This window comes from Mobula hypostoma, chromosome 18 (genome assembly GCF_963921235.1).
Source record: "Mobula hypostoma chromosome 18, sMobHyp1.1, whole genome shotgun sequence".
Taxonomy (NCBI): Eukaryota; Metazoa; Chordata; class Chondrichthyes; order Myliobatiformes; family Myliobatidae; genus Mobula; species Mobula hypostoma.
The window spans coordinates 56,344,636-56,366,527 of record NC_086114.1 but is presented as its reverse complement, the minus strand read 5'-3'; the positions used below and the strand labels follow the sequence as shown (position 1 = coordinate 56,366,527).

The following is a 21,892-nucleotide window of genomic DNA, read 5'->3' as shown; positions in this document are numbered from 1 at the left end:
CTATTTAGATCTACCTCTGACAGTAATTCAGAGCACTAAAGGAAAGTGAGATCTGCCAGCTTCATGTTAAGTTCCTACTTCAACATTCCCACTGCTCCACTATTTATGACCTCTCCCTGGTCCACCTGTTCCCTGTGGTGTTCAAGTTGTTATTTCCCTATGCTGCTCCAGCTAACAACAACCTCTTAATGGTCTCCTGACTCTTCTAATCAGTAGCTGGTGAGAATATCATTCTGGATGGTCTCAGAGTGGAAAACAGAAAACAGAGAACAGGAACAAGGTTTTGCCATTGAAATAGATGGAATTTCGAGATTACCTGTTTTTTGCTGTTTTAGTTCTCCAGCACCTCTTTTATAAATATTGGATCCTTAGATATCAGAACAAGTATTTCAAGATATTATACTACAAAGTTCTTCCATGGCAAACAAAATGTTGCATACTCAGAGATCTTATCTCATTTAATTTTTAAGATATCGATGAATGTGTAACAGACCCTGGATTATGTGAATTTGGCACTTGTAGTAATATTGAAGGAAGCTACACCTGCCTCTGTCCACCAGGATCTATACTATCGCAAAATGGAAGAACATGCATTGGTGAGTCTGCGATAATAGTCATCCATAATTAATAAAACATCTTCTCCAAGATTAAAATGGTAACATTTGTGTGTGCATCGTAGCAGACACTGCCACAGAATATTAAATACAAATTTGATTTCTCTCACATCTCTGGATATGCTTTCTGCTGCTAAAGAAATGATGGAATTTTCTTATATCTGTAGGATTATCTATTTTTGGAACTCGTGAAAGCTGCATATAGATCAGAAAGTTCCTTAAAAAACATTTAATCAAGGGGTGTCTTTTATAACCAAAGGAAGAAAATTTATCATCTAGAAAAGAAAAGCTTGAGCCATATCAGAGTTGACCTAGTTACTAAAGGAGTCATGGTTACCCCCTCACACAAGCCCTTAGGCCAAACTAATCTTTCTCAAGTTGTACATTTGTTGAGGTACTGTTTATATCATTGCTGGGTTGTGCTGCAAGACAGCATATAGCCTACCGACAGCCCTTTTCATTGCTTCCAAGTATCTTTGCTGATCAGATCAAAGTTTAAAGTAAATTTATTATTAAAGTACATATATGTCATCTTGATATTCATTTATTTGCAGATATTCATAGCAGAACAAAAAAATACAATAGAAACAATGAAAAACTACACTGAAAGACTGACAAACAACCAGTGTGCAAAAGAAGACAAACTGTGCAAATATAAAAAATAAGTAAATAACTAATACTGAGAGCATGAGTTGTAGAGGCCCTGAAAGTGAATCCATAGGTTGTGGAATTATTTCAGAATTGAGGTGAATGAAGTTATCCATACTGGTTTTGTGGCTTGATGGTTAATAAGTGTTCCTGAACCTGGTGTGTGGGACCTAAAGCTCCTGTACCTCCTTCCCATGGGAGCAGCGAGATGAGAGTTAGGAAACAGTTGAAAAAGAATTTAAAATTAAACTAATCAAAAATATTGAAAAGTAATGAATCTGTAAAGAAAATTGCATTGCATTAATTGAAAACAAATATTCAAAATAAAAATAGAAAAAAATGATGTAGTCAAAGCAAATTTATTATCAAACTACATATGTATATGACACTACATACAACCCTGAGATTCGTTTCCTTGCGGGCATACTCGGTAAATCCAAGAAACATTGAAAGACCGCACCCAACAAGGCAAACAGCCTATTTGCAAAAGGCAACAGATTGTGCAAATGCAAAAGAAAAAAAGAAATAATAATAATAATAGGTAAGTAAGCCATAAGTTTCGAGTATATGAGATGAAGAGTCCTTGAAAGTGAGTCCATAGATTGTGGGAACAGTTCAGTGATGGGATGAGTAAAGTTAAGTGAAGTTATTCCCTCAGGTTCAAAAGCCTGGTGGTTGATAACTGTTCCTGAACCTGGTACTGTGGGTCCTGAGGCTCCTTTACCTTCTTCCTGAAGGCAGCAGTGAAAAGAGAGCATGGCCTGGGTGGTGAGGGTCCTTGATGATGGATGCTGTTTTCCTGTGATAGCGCTCTGTGTAGATGTGCTCAATGGTGGGGATGGCTTTACCCGTGATGAACTGGGCCATATCCACTACTTTTTTGCGGGATTTTCCATTCAAGGGCATTGGTGTATCGATACCGGGCTATGATGCAACCAGTCAATATACTTTCCACCAGACATCTATAAAATGTTGTCAAAGTTTTATAAGTTATGCTAAATCTTCACAAAGTTCTAAGGAAGTAGAAGTGCTGCTGTGCTTTCTGTGTAATAGCATTTACATGTTGGACTCAGGACAGATACTCTGAAATGATAACACCAAGGAATTTAAAGTTGCTGATCCTCTCCATTTCTAATTCCCCAATGAAAATCAGCTTATGCACCTCCTGAAGTCAATAATCAACTCCTTGGTCTGGTTGATAATGAGTGAGATGGTGTTGTTGTCGCATCACTCAGACAGAGTTTCAGTCTGCCTCCTGTATACTGATTCACTATTACTTTTGATTTGGCCAACAACAGTGGTGTCGTCAGCAAACTTAAGTATGGCATTGGAGTTGTAAGTATAAAATGAGTAAAGCAGAGTGCTAAGTACACAGCCTTGTGGTGTACCTGTGCTGATGGAGATTATGGAGATATTGTTGACAATCTAAAATGACTGGGGTCTGAAAGTGAGGAAATTCAGGATCCAATTAATGAAAATGTATCTTTTAGCTGGGGTCAGAAATAATAGATATGGCTGCTGAGGCTGGTGGAAAATTACGCAGTGATACAATCTGTCAGTTCTGAATCCACTGGTACATGTATGCACATCTGAGCTACAGTTACTGCTCACTTTCCACACTGCACTTCACAGGCGTCAAATTACTGAATGTGATGTTTAGTCACTGTAACTGGCTCATGGTTCTCTATAGAAAGAGTTATATTCACATTCTGGTCCATTGCCTAGAATATTCTGAGAAGTTTAAACATATTTACCTTACAAATGTCATCAAGAAGATGTAACAAACATTCACCTAGCTAGTTCCTGGGTTAACAGGTTTGCAGGTGGAGGAATATGAGTAGACTAGGCATATGTTCTTCAGAGTTTAGAAGAATATGTGGTGGTCTAATCAAACTTGCAAAATTCTTGCAAGTCTTGACAGGTGGGTGCAGGGTGCCTTAGGGAGTTAGAAATAAAAGTCACAGATTCAAACTAAGGAGTAGGCCATTAACAATGAAATTAAGAGAAAGGTTGTCTTTCAGAAATTGGTGAATATTTAGAATTCTGTACCTTGCGGTCTGTGGAGGACTGGTCATTGAGTTAATCTGAAATAGATTTATAGACGTAATGTGGCTAAAGCAATCAAGGAATATGAGGATAACCAGAATCCAAATCAAGTTTATTATCACTGACATGTTGTGAATTTTTGTTGTTTTGTGGTAGCAGTAGAATGCAAGACATAAAAGTTACTTTAAGTTACTAAGATAAATAAATAGTGCAAGAGACAAATAAAGAAGTAAGGGTAGGAAAATGGCACTGAGGTAGAAAATCAACCATGATCTTGATGAATGATGGATTGAGCTCAAAATGTCAGATAGGAAAATCCTTTCCTATTTCTTTTGAAATACGTTCCCTGCATTGTTAAATTCACCAGAAATAAATATTGTTGAATCCATGACAAAGAGGAATGTTCATTTTGCAATTGAATTTCAATATTAAAATGTTCATGTTTGAAGTCATATATTGACACTGGTTTATTACTGTCACATACCATTATCTAGCGAAAAGTTTGTTTTGCATAATGTTTATATCAATCAAATTATTACATATGCATTAAGGTAGAATAAGATATAACAATAATAATGCAGAATAAAGTGTAAAAGGTAATAAATGAGTGCAATGCAGGTAAACCACAAACTACACGATCATAACAAGGTAGATTAAGAGGCCAAGAATCCATTTTATCGTACATGAGATCCTTTCAAGAGTCTGATAACAGTGGGATAGAAGCTGTCCTTGAGCCTGGTGGTACATACTTTCAGACTTTTGTATCTTCTGCCCAATCGGAGAAGGGAGAAGAGAGAATGTCCATTATGGATGAGGTCTTTGATTATGCTGGCATCTCTACTGAGGCAGTGAGAAGTATAGGCAGAGTCTGTAGAGGGGAGGTTGATTCTTGTGATGCATTGTGTTTGTACATGTATTTATACTGAATTTTGTTTTCACTGTACAAGACATCATTTTACATTTGTTAAGCACTTCACTTAATGTAAATCAACCATTTTGTCCAAGTATTTATGTCCAGGGTGATTTTATTTACCATTTAAATCTACATAAATTTTGGAATTGGTACAGAAGTATTTTGTGGTTATTTTGTACTGATATTTTTTTAATTTCATTTATAGATGTGAGAGAGAGCTTTTGCTTCTCTAAATTTGAGAATGGTGTGTGCTCTGCGCCCAAATTAAGAAACATCACCAAATATACGTGTTGTTGCAGCTTCATGTCAGGTGAAGGATGGGGTGACCCATGTGAGATCTGTCCCAAAGAACGAGAAGGTAGGCAAAGGCAAATAATGGTGTATGAATTGCATATCTTCAAATGAACTAATTCAGGAAACCCAAAAATACACATTTAGGAAGAAGTTTTGCATTCCCATACTATTATTTTCAACAATGCATCATATTTTATTAACAGAATACTAATTTAAAGCCTGTTGGGCTGAATTATGCTGGCTGTGACTGGTAGATTCTGAGAGAACTACTGGTGTTCAGCTGCTCCCAGGTAAAACAAAATCTGTGACTTATGGAGGTCCATTGTAAGTCCCAGACATTCTGAACAACAGGTGCCTGCTGCAGCTGCTATAGTATCGGAGTTCACATTCATCATCCTGATTGCTGAGCAGGTGATTAAGAGTTAACAAGGTAACATTTAATTATTTTTCTTAATCTGCATTTTTAATTTTTTTTAATCTATTTCAATTGTGTTTTAAAATCGTTTCACTTTAAATTACTGAATGCAATCTAAATATTTTTAAACATCAGAGATATTTAAAAACTGTTTCAACAGCTTTGACAAGATACAAGGTTCCAATACTAGCCTTTCCTCCATCAAATTTTTCATTGGATTTCAAGAACCCAGGGTCTCAGCAAAATGCTGTCTGGGGCACACTTGCCACTGACACCTCATTACATCTTGCAAAACTTCCCACAATCCAAGGATCAGCTAAGTGAGCCCAGATAAATACATACAATCAGTGGACTGAGTCTCGCCCAATTATATTAATATTATGTAATAGGGTCTATCATCAGAGGTAATCAATGTCTATTTGAACAAATGTAACTTAAAAATCTGGATAGATTGATTATGCCCAAATCACTAGGAACTAGCACAAGTTCGAAAGAAAGAGATTCTTATTTACTGACCTCTAAGATTCTTGTGAAAACAACGTCCTAACGTGCACTGTGGGAATCATATTGGAATTTTATATTTAAATATAAAAATATTTATATATATGTACTGCAAACACTGCAGTACATAATAAGACTGATGTCAGAGCAGTCTTCACATTAATAAATGTCTAAATAATAGAAATATAACAGCAAGCCATTACATTACACCAATGGGTTCTCGGAATCAGCTCGAATATGCAGAAAGACACAAGCTTCTGTTATTTACTTGGAACTACAGAACTTAGTTTATTAAGACAGAACAGGGCAAGCATTAAAATACTTACCTAGGTATGCACAGGTCTCTCTCGTTGCAGCACACCTCCCATTCTGACAATCCGTGGTGCTGTTTGTGACCAGCCCATCAGTGAGGTCCCAAGAAGCTAGCCCAGATAAATCTACTTTTCATACCCTGTCCACTAATATGAAATGCTGCAGTAAGTGGACAAAAACATAACACCAGCTCAAACTACCAAATCAGAACAAATCCTCGGGCATGAGTTGTTGAATTTTATCACCAACCTCTCAAACCACTTCATGACAATGGTTGTGAATGCTACTGGACGATAGTCACTGAGGCAGGATACCACATTCTTCTTTGGCACTGGTATAATTGAAGCCTGCTTGAAGCAGGTGGCTTGAAGCAAACTGCTGAAGCAAAAGGTTAAAGATTTCAGTGAACACACTAGCCAATGGATTAGTACAGGTCTTCAGAACGCAGCCAGGTACCCTGTCTGGACCGGATGCTTTCTAAAGGTTCATGGTTCACTTATTAACTATATTGTAAAAGATTGAGAAGAATTATCTTGAAATGTACAAAATTCTGACAGGTCTGACATTGTGGCAGTTTAGCTGCCATAATGATGTTTTACCTGCTAAGGAATGTAGAATCGGGTCACAATTTCTGCATAGGGCCGAGGACATTTAAAGCAGAGAGGTAAAATGTCTTCATTTAGGGTAGTGAATCTAGGGAATTTCAGAATCAGGTTTATTATCACCGGCATGTGACATGAAATTTGTTAACTTAGCAGCAGCAGTTCAATGCAATACATAATATAGAAAATAATAATAATAAATAATAAATGAAATAAAAATAATAATAATAAATATGACAGCTTGTAGGCATCCGTTAGTCTTGCGAGACCATGGATTTGTGCCTTGGAAGGTTTCCAGGGCGCAGGCCTGGGCAAGGTTGTATGGAAGACCGGCAGTTGTCCATTCTGCAAGTCTCCCCTCTCTACACCACTGATGTTGTCCAAGGGAAGGGCATTAGGACCCATACAGCTTGACACTGGTGTCGTCACAGAGCAATGTGTGGTTAAGTGCCTTGCTCAAGGACACAACATGCTGCCTTAGCCAAGGCTCAAACTAGCAATCTTTAGATCAGTAGACGAATACCTTAACCACTTGGCCACGCGCTAGTAATAAGTAAGTACATCAATTACAGTATATGGATATTGAATAGATTTTAAAAACGTGCTAAAACAGAAATACTGTACATTAAAAAAAGTGAAGTAGTGTCCAAGGGTTCAATGTCCATTTAGGAATTGGATGGCAGAAGGGAAGAAGCTGTTCCTGAATTGCTGAGTTTGTGCCTTCAGGCTTCTGTACCTCCTACCTGATGGTAACAGTAAGAAAAGGGCTTGCCGTTGGTGCTGGAGGTCCTTAATAATGGACACTACCTTTCTGAGACACTGCTCCCTGAAGATGTCCTGGGTACTTTGTAGGCTAGTAACCAAGATGGAGCTGACTAGATTTACAATCCTCTGCAGTTTCTTTCAGCCCTGTGCAGTAGCCCCTCCATACCAGACAGTTTTGCAGACTGTCATAATGCTCTCCATGGTACATCTATAGAAATTTTTGTGTGTATTTGTTGACATGCCAATAAGAGGTAGACCATTTAGAACGGAGTTGAGGAAAAACTTTTTCACACAGAGGGTTGTGGTTCTGTGAATTTTATCACCAACCTCTCAAACCACTTCATGACAATGGTTGTGAATGCTACTGGACGATAGTCAAACCACTTCATGACAATGGTTGTGAATGCTACTGGACGATAGTCAAACCACTTCGTGACAATGGTTGTGAATGCTACTGGACGATAGTCATTGAGGCAGGATACCACGTTCTTCTTTGGCACTGGTATAATTGAAGTTGGATTATACCAAATTGGAACTTTTTCACACAGAAGGTTGTGGCTCTGCCTCAGAAGGCAGTGGAGGCCAATTCTCTGGATTCTTTCAGGAAAGAGTTCGATAGAGCTCTTAAAGATAGTGGAGTCAAGGGATATGGGGAGAAGGCAGAAAAAGGGTACTGATTGTGGATGATCAGCCATGATCACAGTAAATTGCGGTGCTAGCTCGAAGGGCTGAATGGCCTACTCCTGCACCTATTGTCCATTGTCTTCAAACTCCTGATGAATTATAGCTGCTGTCTTGCTTTCTTTATGACTACATCAATACGTTGGGACCAGGTTAGATCCTCAGAGATCTTGACACCCAGGAACTTGAAACTGCTCGCTCTCTCCACTTCTGATCCTTCTATGAGGATTGGTATGTGTTCCTTCGTCTTACCCCTCCTGAAGTCCACAATCAGCTCTTTCATCTTACTGACGTTGAGTGCCAGGTTGTTGCTGCGGCACCACTCCACTAGTTGGCATATCTCATTCCTGTACGCCCTCTCATCACCACCTGAGAATCTACCAACAATGGTTGTATCGACAGCAAAAATACAGGTGGTATTTGAGCTATGCCTAGCCACACAGTCATGTATATATAGAGAATAGAACAGTGGGCTAAGCACACACCCCTGAGGTGCACCAGTGTTGATCATCAGTGAAGAGGAGATGTTATCACCAATCCACACAGAGTGTGGTCTTCCGGTTAGGAACTCGAGGATCCAATTACAGAGGGAGGTACAGAGGCCCAGGTTTTGCAACTACTCAATTGGGATTGTCGGAATGATGGGATTAAATGCTGAGCTATAGTTGATGAACAGCATCCTGACATAGGTGTTTGTGTTATCCAGGTGGTCTAAAACCATGTGGAGAGTATTGAGGTTGCATCAGCCATTGACCTATAGGCAAATTGCAGTGGGTCCAGATTCTTGCTGAGGTGGGAGTTCAGTCTAGTCATGACCAACCTCTCAAAGCATTTCATCACTGTCGATGTGAGTGCTACCGGACAACAGTCATTAAGGCAGCTTACAATATTCTTCTTAGGCACTGATATAATTGTTGCCTTTTTGAAGCATGTGGGAACTTCCATCCGTAGCAATGAGAGGTTGAAAATATCCTTGAATACTCCCACTAGTTGGTTGGCACAGGTTTTCGGAGCCTTACCAGGTACTCCACTGGGACCTTCTGCCTTGCGAGGGTTCACACTCTTTAAAGACAGCCTAGCATCGGCCACTGATATAGAGATCACAGGGTCATCAGGTGCAGCAGGGATTTTCACAGCTGTAGTTGTGCTCTCCCTTTCAAAGTGGGCATAGAAGGCATTGAGTTCATCTGGTAGTGAAGCATCTCTGCCATTCAGGTAATTGGGTTTCGCTTTATAGGAAGTAATGTCTTGAAAACCCTGCCGGACTTGCTGTGCATCCGATGTCACCTCCAATCTCATTCGAAGTTGTCTCTCCACCCTTGAAATAGCCCTCCGCAAATCATACCTGGTTTTCTGGTACAGACCTGGGTCATCAGACTTGAATGCCACAGATCTAGCCTTCAGCAGATGACGTACCTCCCGGTTCATCACCACAAAGGACTATTTTTAAGACAGTAATACGTAAATTTCTGGGCATGAAAGGCATCAAAATCATGGGCAGAGAGTGGGAATGTAGTAAAGTAAAACTCTGATGATCTGCATGCACAGGACTTCAATGGTGCTGGACTAACAGAATTTCTGGACTATCAGGTGATATTCTCTATCAATACACACGCCTTTTTTAGATGTGACAGTTTAGTAAATAAACTGGGAATAAATTCCCCAGTGAGTCTGGTAAGTGTAGAGAAAACATAGGAAATAGGATCCTGGTCAGTTTAAGGAAACCAGTGGGGCCCTTTTAGGTCGGAAGGGAACATGGGGGTCAGGGCCACAGCAACTGGAAGGGAGGATAGGAACTGCGACCCCAGTGTCAGATATTAGCAAGGGAATGCTACCATCTGACATGGGTGAGTGAAAGAGAACCCTGGTGAGTCAGAGGGGTGTTTGGGAACCAAGGCTATGATGAGTCAGAGGGGAACATTGCCATTAGGTAATCCAGATGCCAAACCATTATGATTTCCAAATGGCTGAGAACATATTATTTAAGTTTTACTGGTAATGAGACAGAGTATAAGCCATGATCATTTTGAATACCGGAACAAGCTCTAAGGGCTAAGTTACCTACAATTGCTTCTATTTTTCAATAATTAACTTCCTAAATTTCAAAAACACCACATTAACTAGTTTATTGTGCTGGTTACAGCCTCAGTAAACTCTTGACAGAATTGTTAAATCTGATTTCCCCATTATAAATCCATGTTGTCTCTGATTAACCCAACTATAATTTTTAATATTTCCAACCCGCACTAGATATTATCTGGAATGCAATTTGTATGGGACTTCCATGGACAATAAGATGCCAATCCTAAGAAATATATCATCAATTTACTGTAGTTATCCAGATAGTTTACTCACATGTATGTTGTTCTTACAATATATTTTCAGTCATTGTAAAATCTGTTGTATATCAATGCTTTTGTATGTTGGTCATAAAGGTAAGTGGGAAAATGGGGGGGGAGGAAGTCATATTTATACACTAGTATGACTTATGCTTCATTATAACTTACAGAAGAATGTGTCTACTTGTAAATTCTGTCTAAAGTGTGGGTAACTCCATATAGGTAATGTTCCATCCACCATACTGATATTGTACCCACACCTGCCCATCTGCTCTTAGTCCGACCTCTTCTCTTTTTATTTCTGTGGTCCTTCATTCTGGCTGTTGGATATTCTTCTCCACTCATGTTGTCAAAACTTTTCTTCCATGCAACAGGACTGACCTGTCCACTCCCACTGGCATACTGCCCTGTCACTCTTGCTGCAGGGCCTCATCTCATATGTGACAAATTACTCATTTTTTTCTGCTCCCATTGTCAGATTGTATACTGACTGATCTCTCCAGTCACATTGTCATATTATCTTCTCCACTTCCACTTTGATGCTCCCCAGGAGGGAGGTAATGACTTACACACATACATACATACATGAATGCATACACTCTGCAAATTGATGTGGAATGCTTAGTTGATTTAGCCTTATCAATTTCATTGTAGAAGCGTTTGGAAAATTGTGCCCCAGTGGCTTGGTGGGAATTACAATTAACACGGAAGGTTCACAAGTAGGTAAGGTCTGATTTTTCATTCATTTACTGTGAAAGCAAAGTAAATGCCTATCTGAGTGCCTAGAATTGACAGCTTAATAAAATAAACTATGTCATGTGTATAATGACAGGAAGCAGTACATTTAAAATGAAATTACTTCATTTTGATTATTAATTGTTGCATCTTTTCATTCTTGTGGCTGACCTAAATCTTTTTAGTAAAATGAATAATGTATAAAACAAGCCATTAAGAGTTTTGCTCTATATACTGAGGAAACAACAAAGTATTAAATCCCCAAAAGTGATTCTGAAACAGTGTCTGATTGTAATATTAGTCTTTTGTTTACTGGATTTATATTTTTAATTTTTTATAAAGTAGATGCATTCATTTCATTTTTTAAATGGCAACATTATATTTCCATTGACACTAGAACTATATTTTTTTCTGCATTTTTTCTGGCGAAAGACGTGGATGAATGTTCTACAGACGCAGAAATATGTAAAAATGGACACTGCATCAATACTGATGGTTCCTTCCGCTGTGAATGTCCATTTGGGTTCAATATCGATTATAGTGGAATCAAGTGTGTAGGTGAGTTCTCTTGAAATGTCGAGACAATGAATAACACAATTTTCTTTGTTATCATATCACTTTCAAGACAAGCATTTGCTGCCTCATTTCGGATTTACAGTAAGTCAAAGTCAAGGTGCATTTATTATCAGTATGTATGCTTTATACAACCTTAAGATTTGTCTTTTTACAGGCAGCTACAAAATAAAGAAACCCGATAGAACCCTTTAGAACTAAAGAAGACTGTCAAACACCCAGCATGCAGAGAAACAAAACTCTGTGCAAACAATTGCATCTCCCTCCTGCATCTGTAGACCACAGTCAAGGTCATTGTTTTGGGAACAGCTGTATTTAGGATTTCACTGAAGAGAAAATGGCAAAAAGGAGGAAAAGCTTCACTATTTGTTAAAAATTTAAATGAGATATGGTTCTGACTTCCTAGTCCCAAGAAAGTATTGTAATCAGTAAGCTAGGTGTTAGAGGATTGCTGAAGTTGTTTTAAATCCCTAGCTTTACTTGTTTCTTTTTATTAAAGGAGATCATTTCACCAGGGAGTATACATTGCCTTTTTTTTTAAATCACCTTCTATAACAGGTTTGGTAGAATTTGACAGAAATTCTATCGATTTCACTTCCTTTGGCCCCAAAAGCAAATATGAGGCACGTCCCTTGACCACATGTTGGCATAGTTGGAGCCCTGTTTTATCACTATAAAATCTACAGTTACAATGGCTTACCCTTAGTCTACTGTTATGTGACCACCGTTTTATTTACTGTGGGTGTCACTTTAAAACGCCTGGATGAAGCAGGACTATGACGTCAGTATAACAAGCTGCGACAGACCGCTGGGACTTTCAGAGAAGAGAGGAGAGAGAGATAGAGTGTGGAAGCTTTGGACCACAAGCTGCTGGCAGTAGCTTGCTGCAGCAATGGGTAAAGTCTGATACTTTCCCATGCCCTGAGAATTGGGTTGATCAACAGCACTCAGTGCACATTGGATGTGTGACTGTCACTTCGTATGATCCATACGTGGATTTATTAGAATATTTTGTAGTGGGGCCGGCTGGTAGCGCAATCACATTGGCGCTGGACCCGGGAGTGGAGGTACCCAGGTTCAAAACCAGTCAGGTCCACTCCCGAATACGCCTTCCATCCATGTCGGGTTGAGTGTCGAGATCACAACTCGACCTCGTAAAATAAAAGGAAAAATACTGTGAAAATGTCTGTGTGGGGAGTGGCGCGCCACATAGTCTCTCTCTTGCTGCACGCCTTATAAAAGCCATGAAAAAGACATCAGCATGCATATGCAGACGTACACGCACAGACTTGCACACACGCAGGCACGCGACAAAAAAAAAGAATATTTTGTGGCGACTACCTTTGTTAACCCTTATATGTTTTCGGGTATGTTATGTGGTAACCACTTGTGCTAGGGTATATTCTGTGACAGTCACCTTGTGATATTTCTACGTGGATTTCGGGACGACTCAACAGATAAGAAGTTCGGTGACTGTTACTTCGTTTTCCCAGTGTGGAACCTGTGGAATTCTTCGTAATCACCTCCTCTCTACATTTTAATGTAGATTTAGAAGTTTCTCCGCTCACTTATTCCATGGATTACTGGACCTTCCTAGTTTGCATCTTAAAACTTTAAGTACTGTTCCAAAGTTTGACAGTTTGGGAACCACACAACATAACACTGTTAACTTCTATTTATTTTGTTTAATTTTCTATATTTTGAGTAGATACTAATAAGTATGACCCGGCTGGTGGCATAGTGGCATTAGCACCGGACTTCAGGACGAAAGGTCCGAGTTCGAATCCAGCCGGCTCCCCTGCATGTTTTCCATCTCGTACGCGGTTCCCCACTACGTCAGAGAGGCGTGGAGGGAAATCGACCGCTAACCGGAGAAACTCCAGATGTGACATACCTTTTCTTCCTTTACTAATAGATATAGTGGTTTTAACATTAAAGCCTGACTCAATTTGTGATTTATTGCTGCTGGTATGTAACACTACACAAAAAAGCAGCACACCTCAGTTTAAAAGTATCAAACCTTTTGTTAGGCAGACAGATGCAAAGTTTTGTAAATGGCCATGGTGTCTACCACTTCAAACAAATAGGTTCAGGATAAAGTCACTGCAACATTAAGCAAGGAGTGGATCTACTCTTAAGCTGTTAATAGAAATTAAGGCCAAGAGGCTACATTTTATGTTTCATCTTCCGTGCAACAGATACCGATGAATGCTCTGTTGGTAATCCTTGCGGCAATGGAACATGTACTAATGTTATTGGAGGGTTTGAGTGTGCATGTGAAGAAGGATTTGAACCAGGACCTATGATGACTTGTGAAGGTAATCATCTTTATCTTATTTCCACACAAGTAAAATTGACTTTACAGTGCTATTTATTTCGGACCCATCTGATTAAAAATGATTCGCTTTTTCCCAGGTTGAAATGCGAAATTGACCATTTCAGGAGTGTTACCAAGGAAATTAGACTACTTTGTTCAGAGGAGCAACCATCAGTTGTCACTCCAGGGACAATTACTAGCACTGGGCAAGACTGAGATCTTCTATTCCCACTTCACCCTGGATCTTCCATGACACAACCACCTCAAGATCCACAGACCCTTTGATTTCCCTGAAGTCCACTCTCTAGATTCTTTGATTTCCCCTGGGTCCCAACAAATTGAAAACACTTAGTCCCAACCTTTGTCACAGTCTCCATTCTCCATCACTCCCAATCACCTGCTTCTGCCACAAATCACTGATTCTCTGATAACCGAGGAATGTTCACTTCCTAATGCTCTGCACCCATCCTTGTTTCATCCCCAATACAGGTGGTTCATTGGAAACCCCACCCCAAATTCCGCATATTCTGTTGAGTCCTGCTCTTCCAATGACTGAACTGATAGTGGCACATGAAGAAAAAATTGTAAGTGTAGCTCAGTAAATTTGGAGATTGATGAAATATAGACTCACAGTCCAACAGACAGTTAACATGCTTATTACACAACACCACCGTTGCCAGGTCTAAAATTTCCAATTGGTTTAGTTTGACATAGATCAGTAAAATCTTTCAATCATTACTGAAGGGCAGGAGTGTAGACATACCAAATGGTATGATCATGACTGCAATGGGATGCAAAAATTAATAATGTTTAATAGTTGACGAATCAACTTTGTGTTTACAGAGGTAGTAAATTCAGAGTTGAATTCATTTCCTATTTATCATGAAATATTGGCAGGTACTAATGCCCCAGTGTTTATCGATACCTTCAATAGAAAAGAAAAAGTAAAGGGGAAAATTGAATAGCATGAAATATTTTTCACACTAATATTTGGAAGATCAAAGATAACGTTTTATTGTTATTTCTTTCCAATACCAGACATAAATGAATGTGCACAAAATCCTCTACTTTGTGCATTCCGCTGTGTTAATACCCTTGGAGGATATGAATGTAAATGTCCTGCTGGTTATGTTCTTAGACAAGATGGAAAGATGTGCCGAGGTGAATTCAAATTTCCATTTTAATGACTGGTAACTTTGCCTTTTGAGCTTAATATCTGTAAAAATGCTACATTTTGAGTATTGTTTCAATCGTAACACCATAGTTATTGATACAAAGTTCAAATCTGAATTCATTTGGATACGAGCTATCTGTACTCTGTTGTCAAACATGCAAAATAATCTCAATGCTGGAAGAACTGTCCATCCTCTCTGTTGAAAGTTATTCCATTTATACTTAAGCCATTATTAAGGGTTTGTTGTGCAATATGCCTATTTTATATTCACCATAGAAGGACAATACTTCATTCATTAAAGTGGATTCTTACTTTGAACAGTAGTGTTCAATAGGTGATGATGAATCAACAGTCAGATTTAATAATTTTTCTTTTCTCATCTCAGTTTGTATTGAAATCAGTTCAGAATGTGTTTGATTTGAGCCAACATAAATTAGAACTCAGAACCAATATATAATTATAGTTTTTTTAAATTTATGTTACTGTACAACATTTACTATATTTATCTTAAACACTCCTTTTTGAAGACTTCACCAGAATCTTACCTTGGATTTATGGAGTATGATTATTTGTTTTTTAATATCAATGAAGACTGAAGAAGTACACTCTGTGTCCACTTTCTTAGGTTCACCTGTACATCTGCTCGTTAATGCAAATATCTAATCAGCCAATCACTTGGAAACAACTGAATGCATAAAAGCATACAGATATGGTCAAGAGGTTCATTTGTTGTTCAGACCAAACATCAGAATGAGGAAGAAATGGAATCTAAGTGACTTTGACCATGGAGTGATTGTTGGTGACAGATGGGATGATTTGAGTTTCTCAGAAACTGCTGATCTCCTGGGATCTTCACACACAACTGTCCTAAGAGTTTGCAGAGAATGGTGCAATAAACAAAAAAACAACCAGTGAGTAGCAGTTCAGTGGGCGAAAATGCCTTGTTAATGAGAGAGGTCAGAGGAGAATGGCCAGACTGGCTAAGGCTGACAGGAAGGCGACAGTAATTCTAAAAACTGCAGGTTACAACAATGGTGTGCAGAAGAGCATCTCTGAATGCACATATCAAACCTTGAAATGGACAGGCTACAGCATCTAACGACCATGAACAAACACTTAGTACCCACTTTATTAGGTACAAGAGGGACCTAATAAAATGGTCACTGAATAGTATATGACTTCTAGTTTGAAAACACTAGACAGGCAATTTGAGCCTTTCTTCCAATTACAACAAAATGTCAGAAGTAACAATATGAAGAATTACCTGATACCTACAGCTGTTAAGAGAAAAGTATGGGCCTAGACACTAACACAGTCAGTTCCAGGAATCCTTTGGTGGCATTTTAATGTTCAGTTGAAGAGGCAGATGAGACCTTTAATCCAGCATTTCATTTAAAGAAAGACACACTATAATTCCAGTAGCTTCCTGTATCAGCCTCCATGGCATGCTGAAGTTGTGGTTGTGGTCTTACAATAACACATGTAAATACAAAGTAACAGTTTATTTCACAAGACGCTCAATGTAAATTCATAACTCACGTTGTTTCAGTCTCATTTTTCATTTAAAAATCATTTGTAATGTCAATGAAAACCCCCAATCTTGCATAATTTTACAGATCAGAATGAATGTGAGGAGCAACTCGATGGTTGTGCAGAAAGAGGCATGGTTTGCAAGAACTTGATTGGAACTTTCATGTGCATCTGCCCACCTGGATTGGTGCTCCAATTGGATGGTGATAGGTGTATTGGTAAAAGAACAAATCTTTATGAATATCTTACCATTCGGCTTAGAATACTTGAGTTCATTTTTGCAATATGCTGTATTAAGCATGTCATAATTATTTCAACTAGATGAAAACGAATGTCGCACCAAACCTGGCATTTGTGAAAATGGTCGGTGTATAAATACTGCAGGAAGCTATAAATGTGAATGCAACGAAGGATTCACTGTCAGTTCCACACAGACAGAATGTATTGGTGAGTTTCAATTTTTTATTGATTGTTGATTAATAGCTTTGGTTCCAAATCTAATTTTACTAGATATATTGTCGTCTAAATTTCTTCAGTATTCTGCTGTTGCATTGTTTAATTAGCAATTCGGTAAAATCACAGTTTGTGTATTTTAGTAAGGGAGGAAAAGGGAACTACTTCTCATACAGTAAGGTATGATTTACAAGGGAAAATATTACCGGGAAATTTCACAATTTGCTGCAGATGCCCTATGCAAGAAAAATAATTTAACATTATTAATGAAGTGAGCCTAAATAGACTATGTGCAGACTTTCTATGGAACTCTGAATCTAATCTTGTTGTTATTAAAGACCCAGACCGAGAAACACCTTTTAAAGGATATTTGGGGTCTCCATGAAAAGAATAAGAGACTAGGAAAATAAATGGGTGGCTCTGGGGGCCAGTGTAGACTCAATGGACTAAATAATCGCCTTCCATGTCATACGAGAACATCAGAAATATTTTAGCAGGCTATGGTGTTGATTTGCTAGCCAGTCAAATACTCAGTGATAGCAAATCTAAATCATATGGAATTTAGCATAGGAATGTCATAAATCATTTATAGAAAGCAAAATAGAGGAAAGCACAAACCTGGGATTATGAGCTCAAAGAATTAATCAAAAACAAAATGTACAAATGGGGTCTAAATTTATACTGTTTAAAAAAAATCTCCATTAATAAGACTGAATGAATGTGTTTTATAATTGTAATGTTTATTCTCTGTGCAACCAATTTTGTTTGGCAATAATTAACACTTTTCATTCTATTGGAAATTAATACACCAAAGGATGAGCCCTATTTTTTCTGATGGCTTCAGTTATTATCCATTTAGGTAAATTCCCAAGTTTCTGATAACCATGTTTAACTGCACACATGCAACTACGCAGAGTTGCTGTCTCATTCATTACTCAGAAGCAGTTGACAGAGAAAGATTCATTGTATTTTCTGATGGAACATGCACACTTACGTTTGTCTACTTTAGAGGTGTATTGCCTGACAGAGAGTAGAGCTTTATCAGTCACATGGTTCTGGATTCCTGCTTAACTGAAAGGACATTGTGCAAATCAGAACTGTAGTAAAACAAAACTGTTGAACAGTTATACTTGAATTGTTACTTAAATGAAAATGTATGTTGTTGCATCATTCATCATATATGTATGAGAAATGTAATTGTAGTTAATGATTATTTTAAAATTTTTCAGTAAGTTAAGCACTATTGTATGTCAGTTTATTAATAGACCGTTTCATTTGTAAAGATGAATAAACTAGAGTAGATGTATTTACCGTAAAGTAGTAAAATATCTTAACTTTACCTTTACATGACTGAATATATTACGCTTGTTTTTGTATCCAGTCCATTTAGAAAAGGAAGTTATAGTCAACTTCAACATGAATTATTATTAAGTTTTGCTATTTTTGAAAAGATTTATATCACTTAAGGAAGTGAGATTTTTATAAATAAATATTGGTTGTATGCTGACATTTTTAAAAACTGAAACACTCTGTAAATTTTAGTAATTTCCCTTAGATCTTTCAAATACAACATTGGCAAATTTTCAAACAGGAATTTCAGGCTGTGTTTATCCCTTTCATACAAAATTTGGTTCAGCCATATATAGTGATTTGGATGGATGTAGCTGGTAAATCTAAGGTTCAACACCATCCGCCCTGCTCTGCTGGGGGAGAATCTGACAGCGATGCAGGTGGATGCTTTCCTGGTGTCATGGATTCTTGATTACCTGACTGGCAGACCACATTGCGTGTGCTTGCAACACTGTGTGTCCGACAGAGTGATCAGCAGTACTGGGGCTCCACAGGGGACTCTCTTGTCTCCCTTTCTCTTCACCATTTACACCTCGGACGTCAACTACTGATGACTCTGCCATAGTTGGATGAATCAGCAAGGGAGATGAGGCTGAGTACAGGGCTACGATAGGAAACTTTGTCACATGATGTGAGCAGAATTATCTGCAGCTTAATGTGAAAAAAATTAAGGAGCTGGTGGTAGACCTGAGAAGAGCTAAGGTACCGGTGACCCCTGTTTCCATCCAGGGGGTCAGTGTGGACATGGTGGAGGATTACAAATACCTGGGGATACAAATTCATAATAAACTGGACTGGTCAAAGAACACTGAGGCTGTCTACAAGAAGGGTCAGAGCCGTCTCTATTTCCTGAGGAGACTGAGGTCCTTTAACATCTACCGGACGATGCTGAGGATGTTCTACGAGTCTGTGGTGGCCAGTGCGATCATGTTTGCTGTTGTGTGCTGGGGCAGCAGGTTGAGGGTAGCAGACACCCAACAGAATCAACAAACTCATTCATAAGGCCAGTGATGTTGTGGGGATGGAACTGGACTCTCTTGACGGTGGTGTCTGAAAAGAGGATGCTGTCCAAGTTGCATGCCATCTTGGACAACGTCTCGCATCCACTACATAATGTACTGGGTGGGCACAGGAGTATTTTTAGCCAGAGACTCATTCCACCGAGATGCAACACAGAGCGTCATAGGAAGTCATTCCTGCCTGTGGCCATCAAACTGTACAACTCCTCCCTTGGAGGGTCAGACACCCTGAGCCAATAGGCTGGTCCTGGACTTATTTCCTGGCATAATTTACTTATTACTATTTAATTATTTATGGTTTTATTGCTATTTAATTATTTATGGTGCAACTGTAACGAAAATCAATTTCCCCTGGGATCAATAAAGTATGACTATGACTATGACTAAGACATGCTGGCTATCAAATTAACCAACTTTTTAAAAAATAGTATCAATTTTAATGATTCCATGACTTATTGATATACTTGTGTTTTATAGACAACCGCAAAGGTTTATGTTTCTCGGAAGTACTACAGACAATGTGTCAGATGGCTTCCAGCAGCGGAAATCCTGTTACAAAATCAGAGTGCTGCTGTGATGGTGGACGTGGCTGGGGGACACAATGTGAAATCTGCCCACTTCCAGGAACAAGCCCTTTTAAGAAGCTTTGTCCACGTGGACCTGGTTACACCACAGATGAAAAAGGTAATTACGTCAGCTGCTGTTCAAAGATACTCATTGTTCTTGATTTTCTATTTAATCATGTTCTTCATGAATCACTGAATTTGGCAATGATTTGTGGTATTTTCCAGCAATAATAGCTTTACTTTATGTAGAATTACAGAGACATATGGCACGGAAACTGGCCATTCAGCCCAGTCAGTCCATGCCAGCATCTTAAACCTATCAGCCAAACCCTCTATTCTCTTCTCCTTCATTTGCCTGTCTAGCCTCCAGCCTCTCCTTAAAAATGTCACTACTGTCTATTCAACCATTCCCCATCGTAGCAAGTTCAGCATTTGCAGTACTCTAAGTAAAAAAGTTGCTTCTTTTTACTATTGAATTTCATAGTGACCATTGTATGTCAATGATTATCTAATTATGCTCTTTCCCACAAATGGAAACATTCTCTTTGTGCATAGCCAATTCAAGCCTTTAATATAAAGCCACCAGCCAGCCCTTTCTAAAGGGAACAAAATGCACAGGTCTGTTCCTGTTCATCCTATCCTGAAAAGTACACACCTTACATTTCTGATTTCATCCTTAATTATCTTCTGCACACCCTCTCTTGTGTCTCTGTATCCTTTTTATAATATACCAGTTAGAATTCTTATGTATGCTCCAATCAAGGCTTGATACAAGTATTTCAATTATTTTGCACTAGAAATAAATGTTAGTGCCTGCTCTGTGTTTATTTGTGGTCTTGCTAACCTGTGCACTATTTTTATTGATTGTTACATTTGTACTCTGATCTCTCTAGATCTAGATTCACACCTTCTGAGTAATACAGTAGATGCTTTCTCTGCCTACCAAACTGCACTATTTTGTATTTATCTGTATTGAACTTAATAGACAAATTGTGTGACCATTCTGCAGGCTAGTTTATGCTCTTTTATGATTGAAATCTCAGAAAGAAGCTGTGATGCTTCATCCACTCGGCACTTCTGATTGAGCACGATTATCAACGCTTCAGCCTTGCCTTTAGCATTCACGTGCAGGGAAATGGGCATAGATCCACTTTCTCTTGTAGCTGCTTAATTGTTCACCGGCATTCACAAGTAAATGCTACAGGTTTAAGATAGAAAAAAAAGTAATTTGGAGGTAGAACAATTTATAAAGGAATTTCAGAGTTTGAACTTACAGCTGTAAAAGATGAGGCAAGGAAACAGTGCCAGGTGAGTTTTGGGAGGACAGGTTGCGAGAAAGAAAGAGATGGAGGGAGTAGTCAAAGCAGAGAAGGTTACAGAGACAACAGGGGGAAAGAGCATGATAGGATTTAAGCATAGTAAATATTAAAACAAATAGTTTTTAATATTGTTGCTATTCTTCCATGGATGTTATATGATGCTTTTTAATGTGGTACATTGACTTTAGCCAGATGTTATATTGAGATTCTGTATTAGAATGGATAAGTGGTTGAACAAAGAGGACATGAATGGTCATAGCAAAAAGATGAATAAAACCAATTAAAACTGTTTGCACACATTGCGGATAAACTGTGTCAATAGCTGTTTAAGTGAAGAAATGCCTGTTTATAATGGACATACAGTATATTTTTTACATAGAAGATTTTATGGTTAAAATTATTTCAGTACATTGCTACAAACACCTTGGAGAAACAAAACTGATTAACATTTTGGGTATAATACATTCACTGAATTAACAATTAAAACATAAATAAAATTTTAATTAGGTAAACATATGATGTGAGAAACTCGGAAAAGTATTTAATTGGGCTACTGAACTAGTAATAGAAAATTTAGAAATATTTGGCTTGTGAAAAGGTGTTAAAAGGATATAGAAATAACAAAAGTGCTACAGAACAGACAAGAAATGAATGAGCATGAAATAAAATAATGTTCTTTTCATTTCATAATAGAACTAATAGGTGTAATATTTCTCTTGCCTCTTT

The 21,892-nt window shown here is 38.3% G+C and overlaps 1 protein-coding gene across 3 annotated transcripts in view; it reads left to right on the top strand.

Moving 5' to 3' along the window:
- The window catches only part of LOC134358560 (fibrillin-1-like), a 462,213-nt gene that overhangs the window by 368,380 nt on the left and 71,941 nt on the right, over positions 1-21,892 (top strand). For all 3 annotated transcript variants that reach the window (XM_063070931.1, XM_063070932.1, XM_063070930.1), the window contains 9 exons: positions 471-596; positions 4,427-4,579; positions 10,785-10,853; positions 11,298-11,423; positions 13,637-13,756; positions 14,794-14,916; positions 16,546-16,677; positions 16,781-16,906; positions 19,759-19,965. In XM_063070931.1, the coding sequence (XP_062927001.1) occupies positions 471-596; positions 4,427-4,579; positions 10,785-10,853; positions 11,298-11,423; positions 13,637-13,756; positions 14,794-14,916; positions 16,546-16,677; positions 16,781-16,906; positions 19,759-19,965 (1,182 nt within the window). The remainder of the gene's footprint in view (positions 1-470; positions 597-4,426; positions 4,580-10,784; positions 10,854-11,297; positions 11,424-13,636; positions 13,757-14,793; positions 14,917-16,545; positions 16,678-16,780; positions 16,907-19,758; positions 19,966-21,892) is intronic.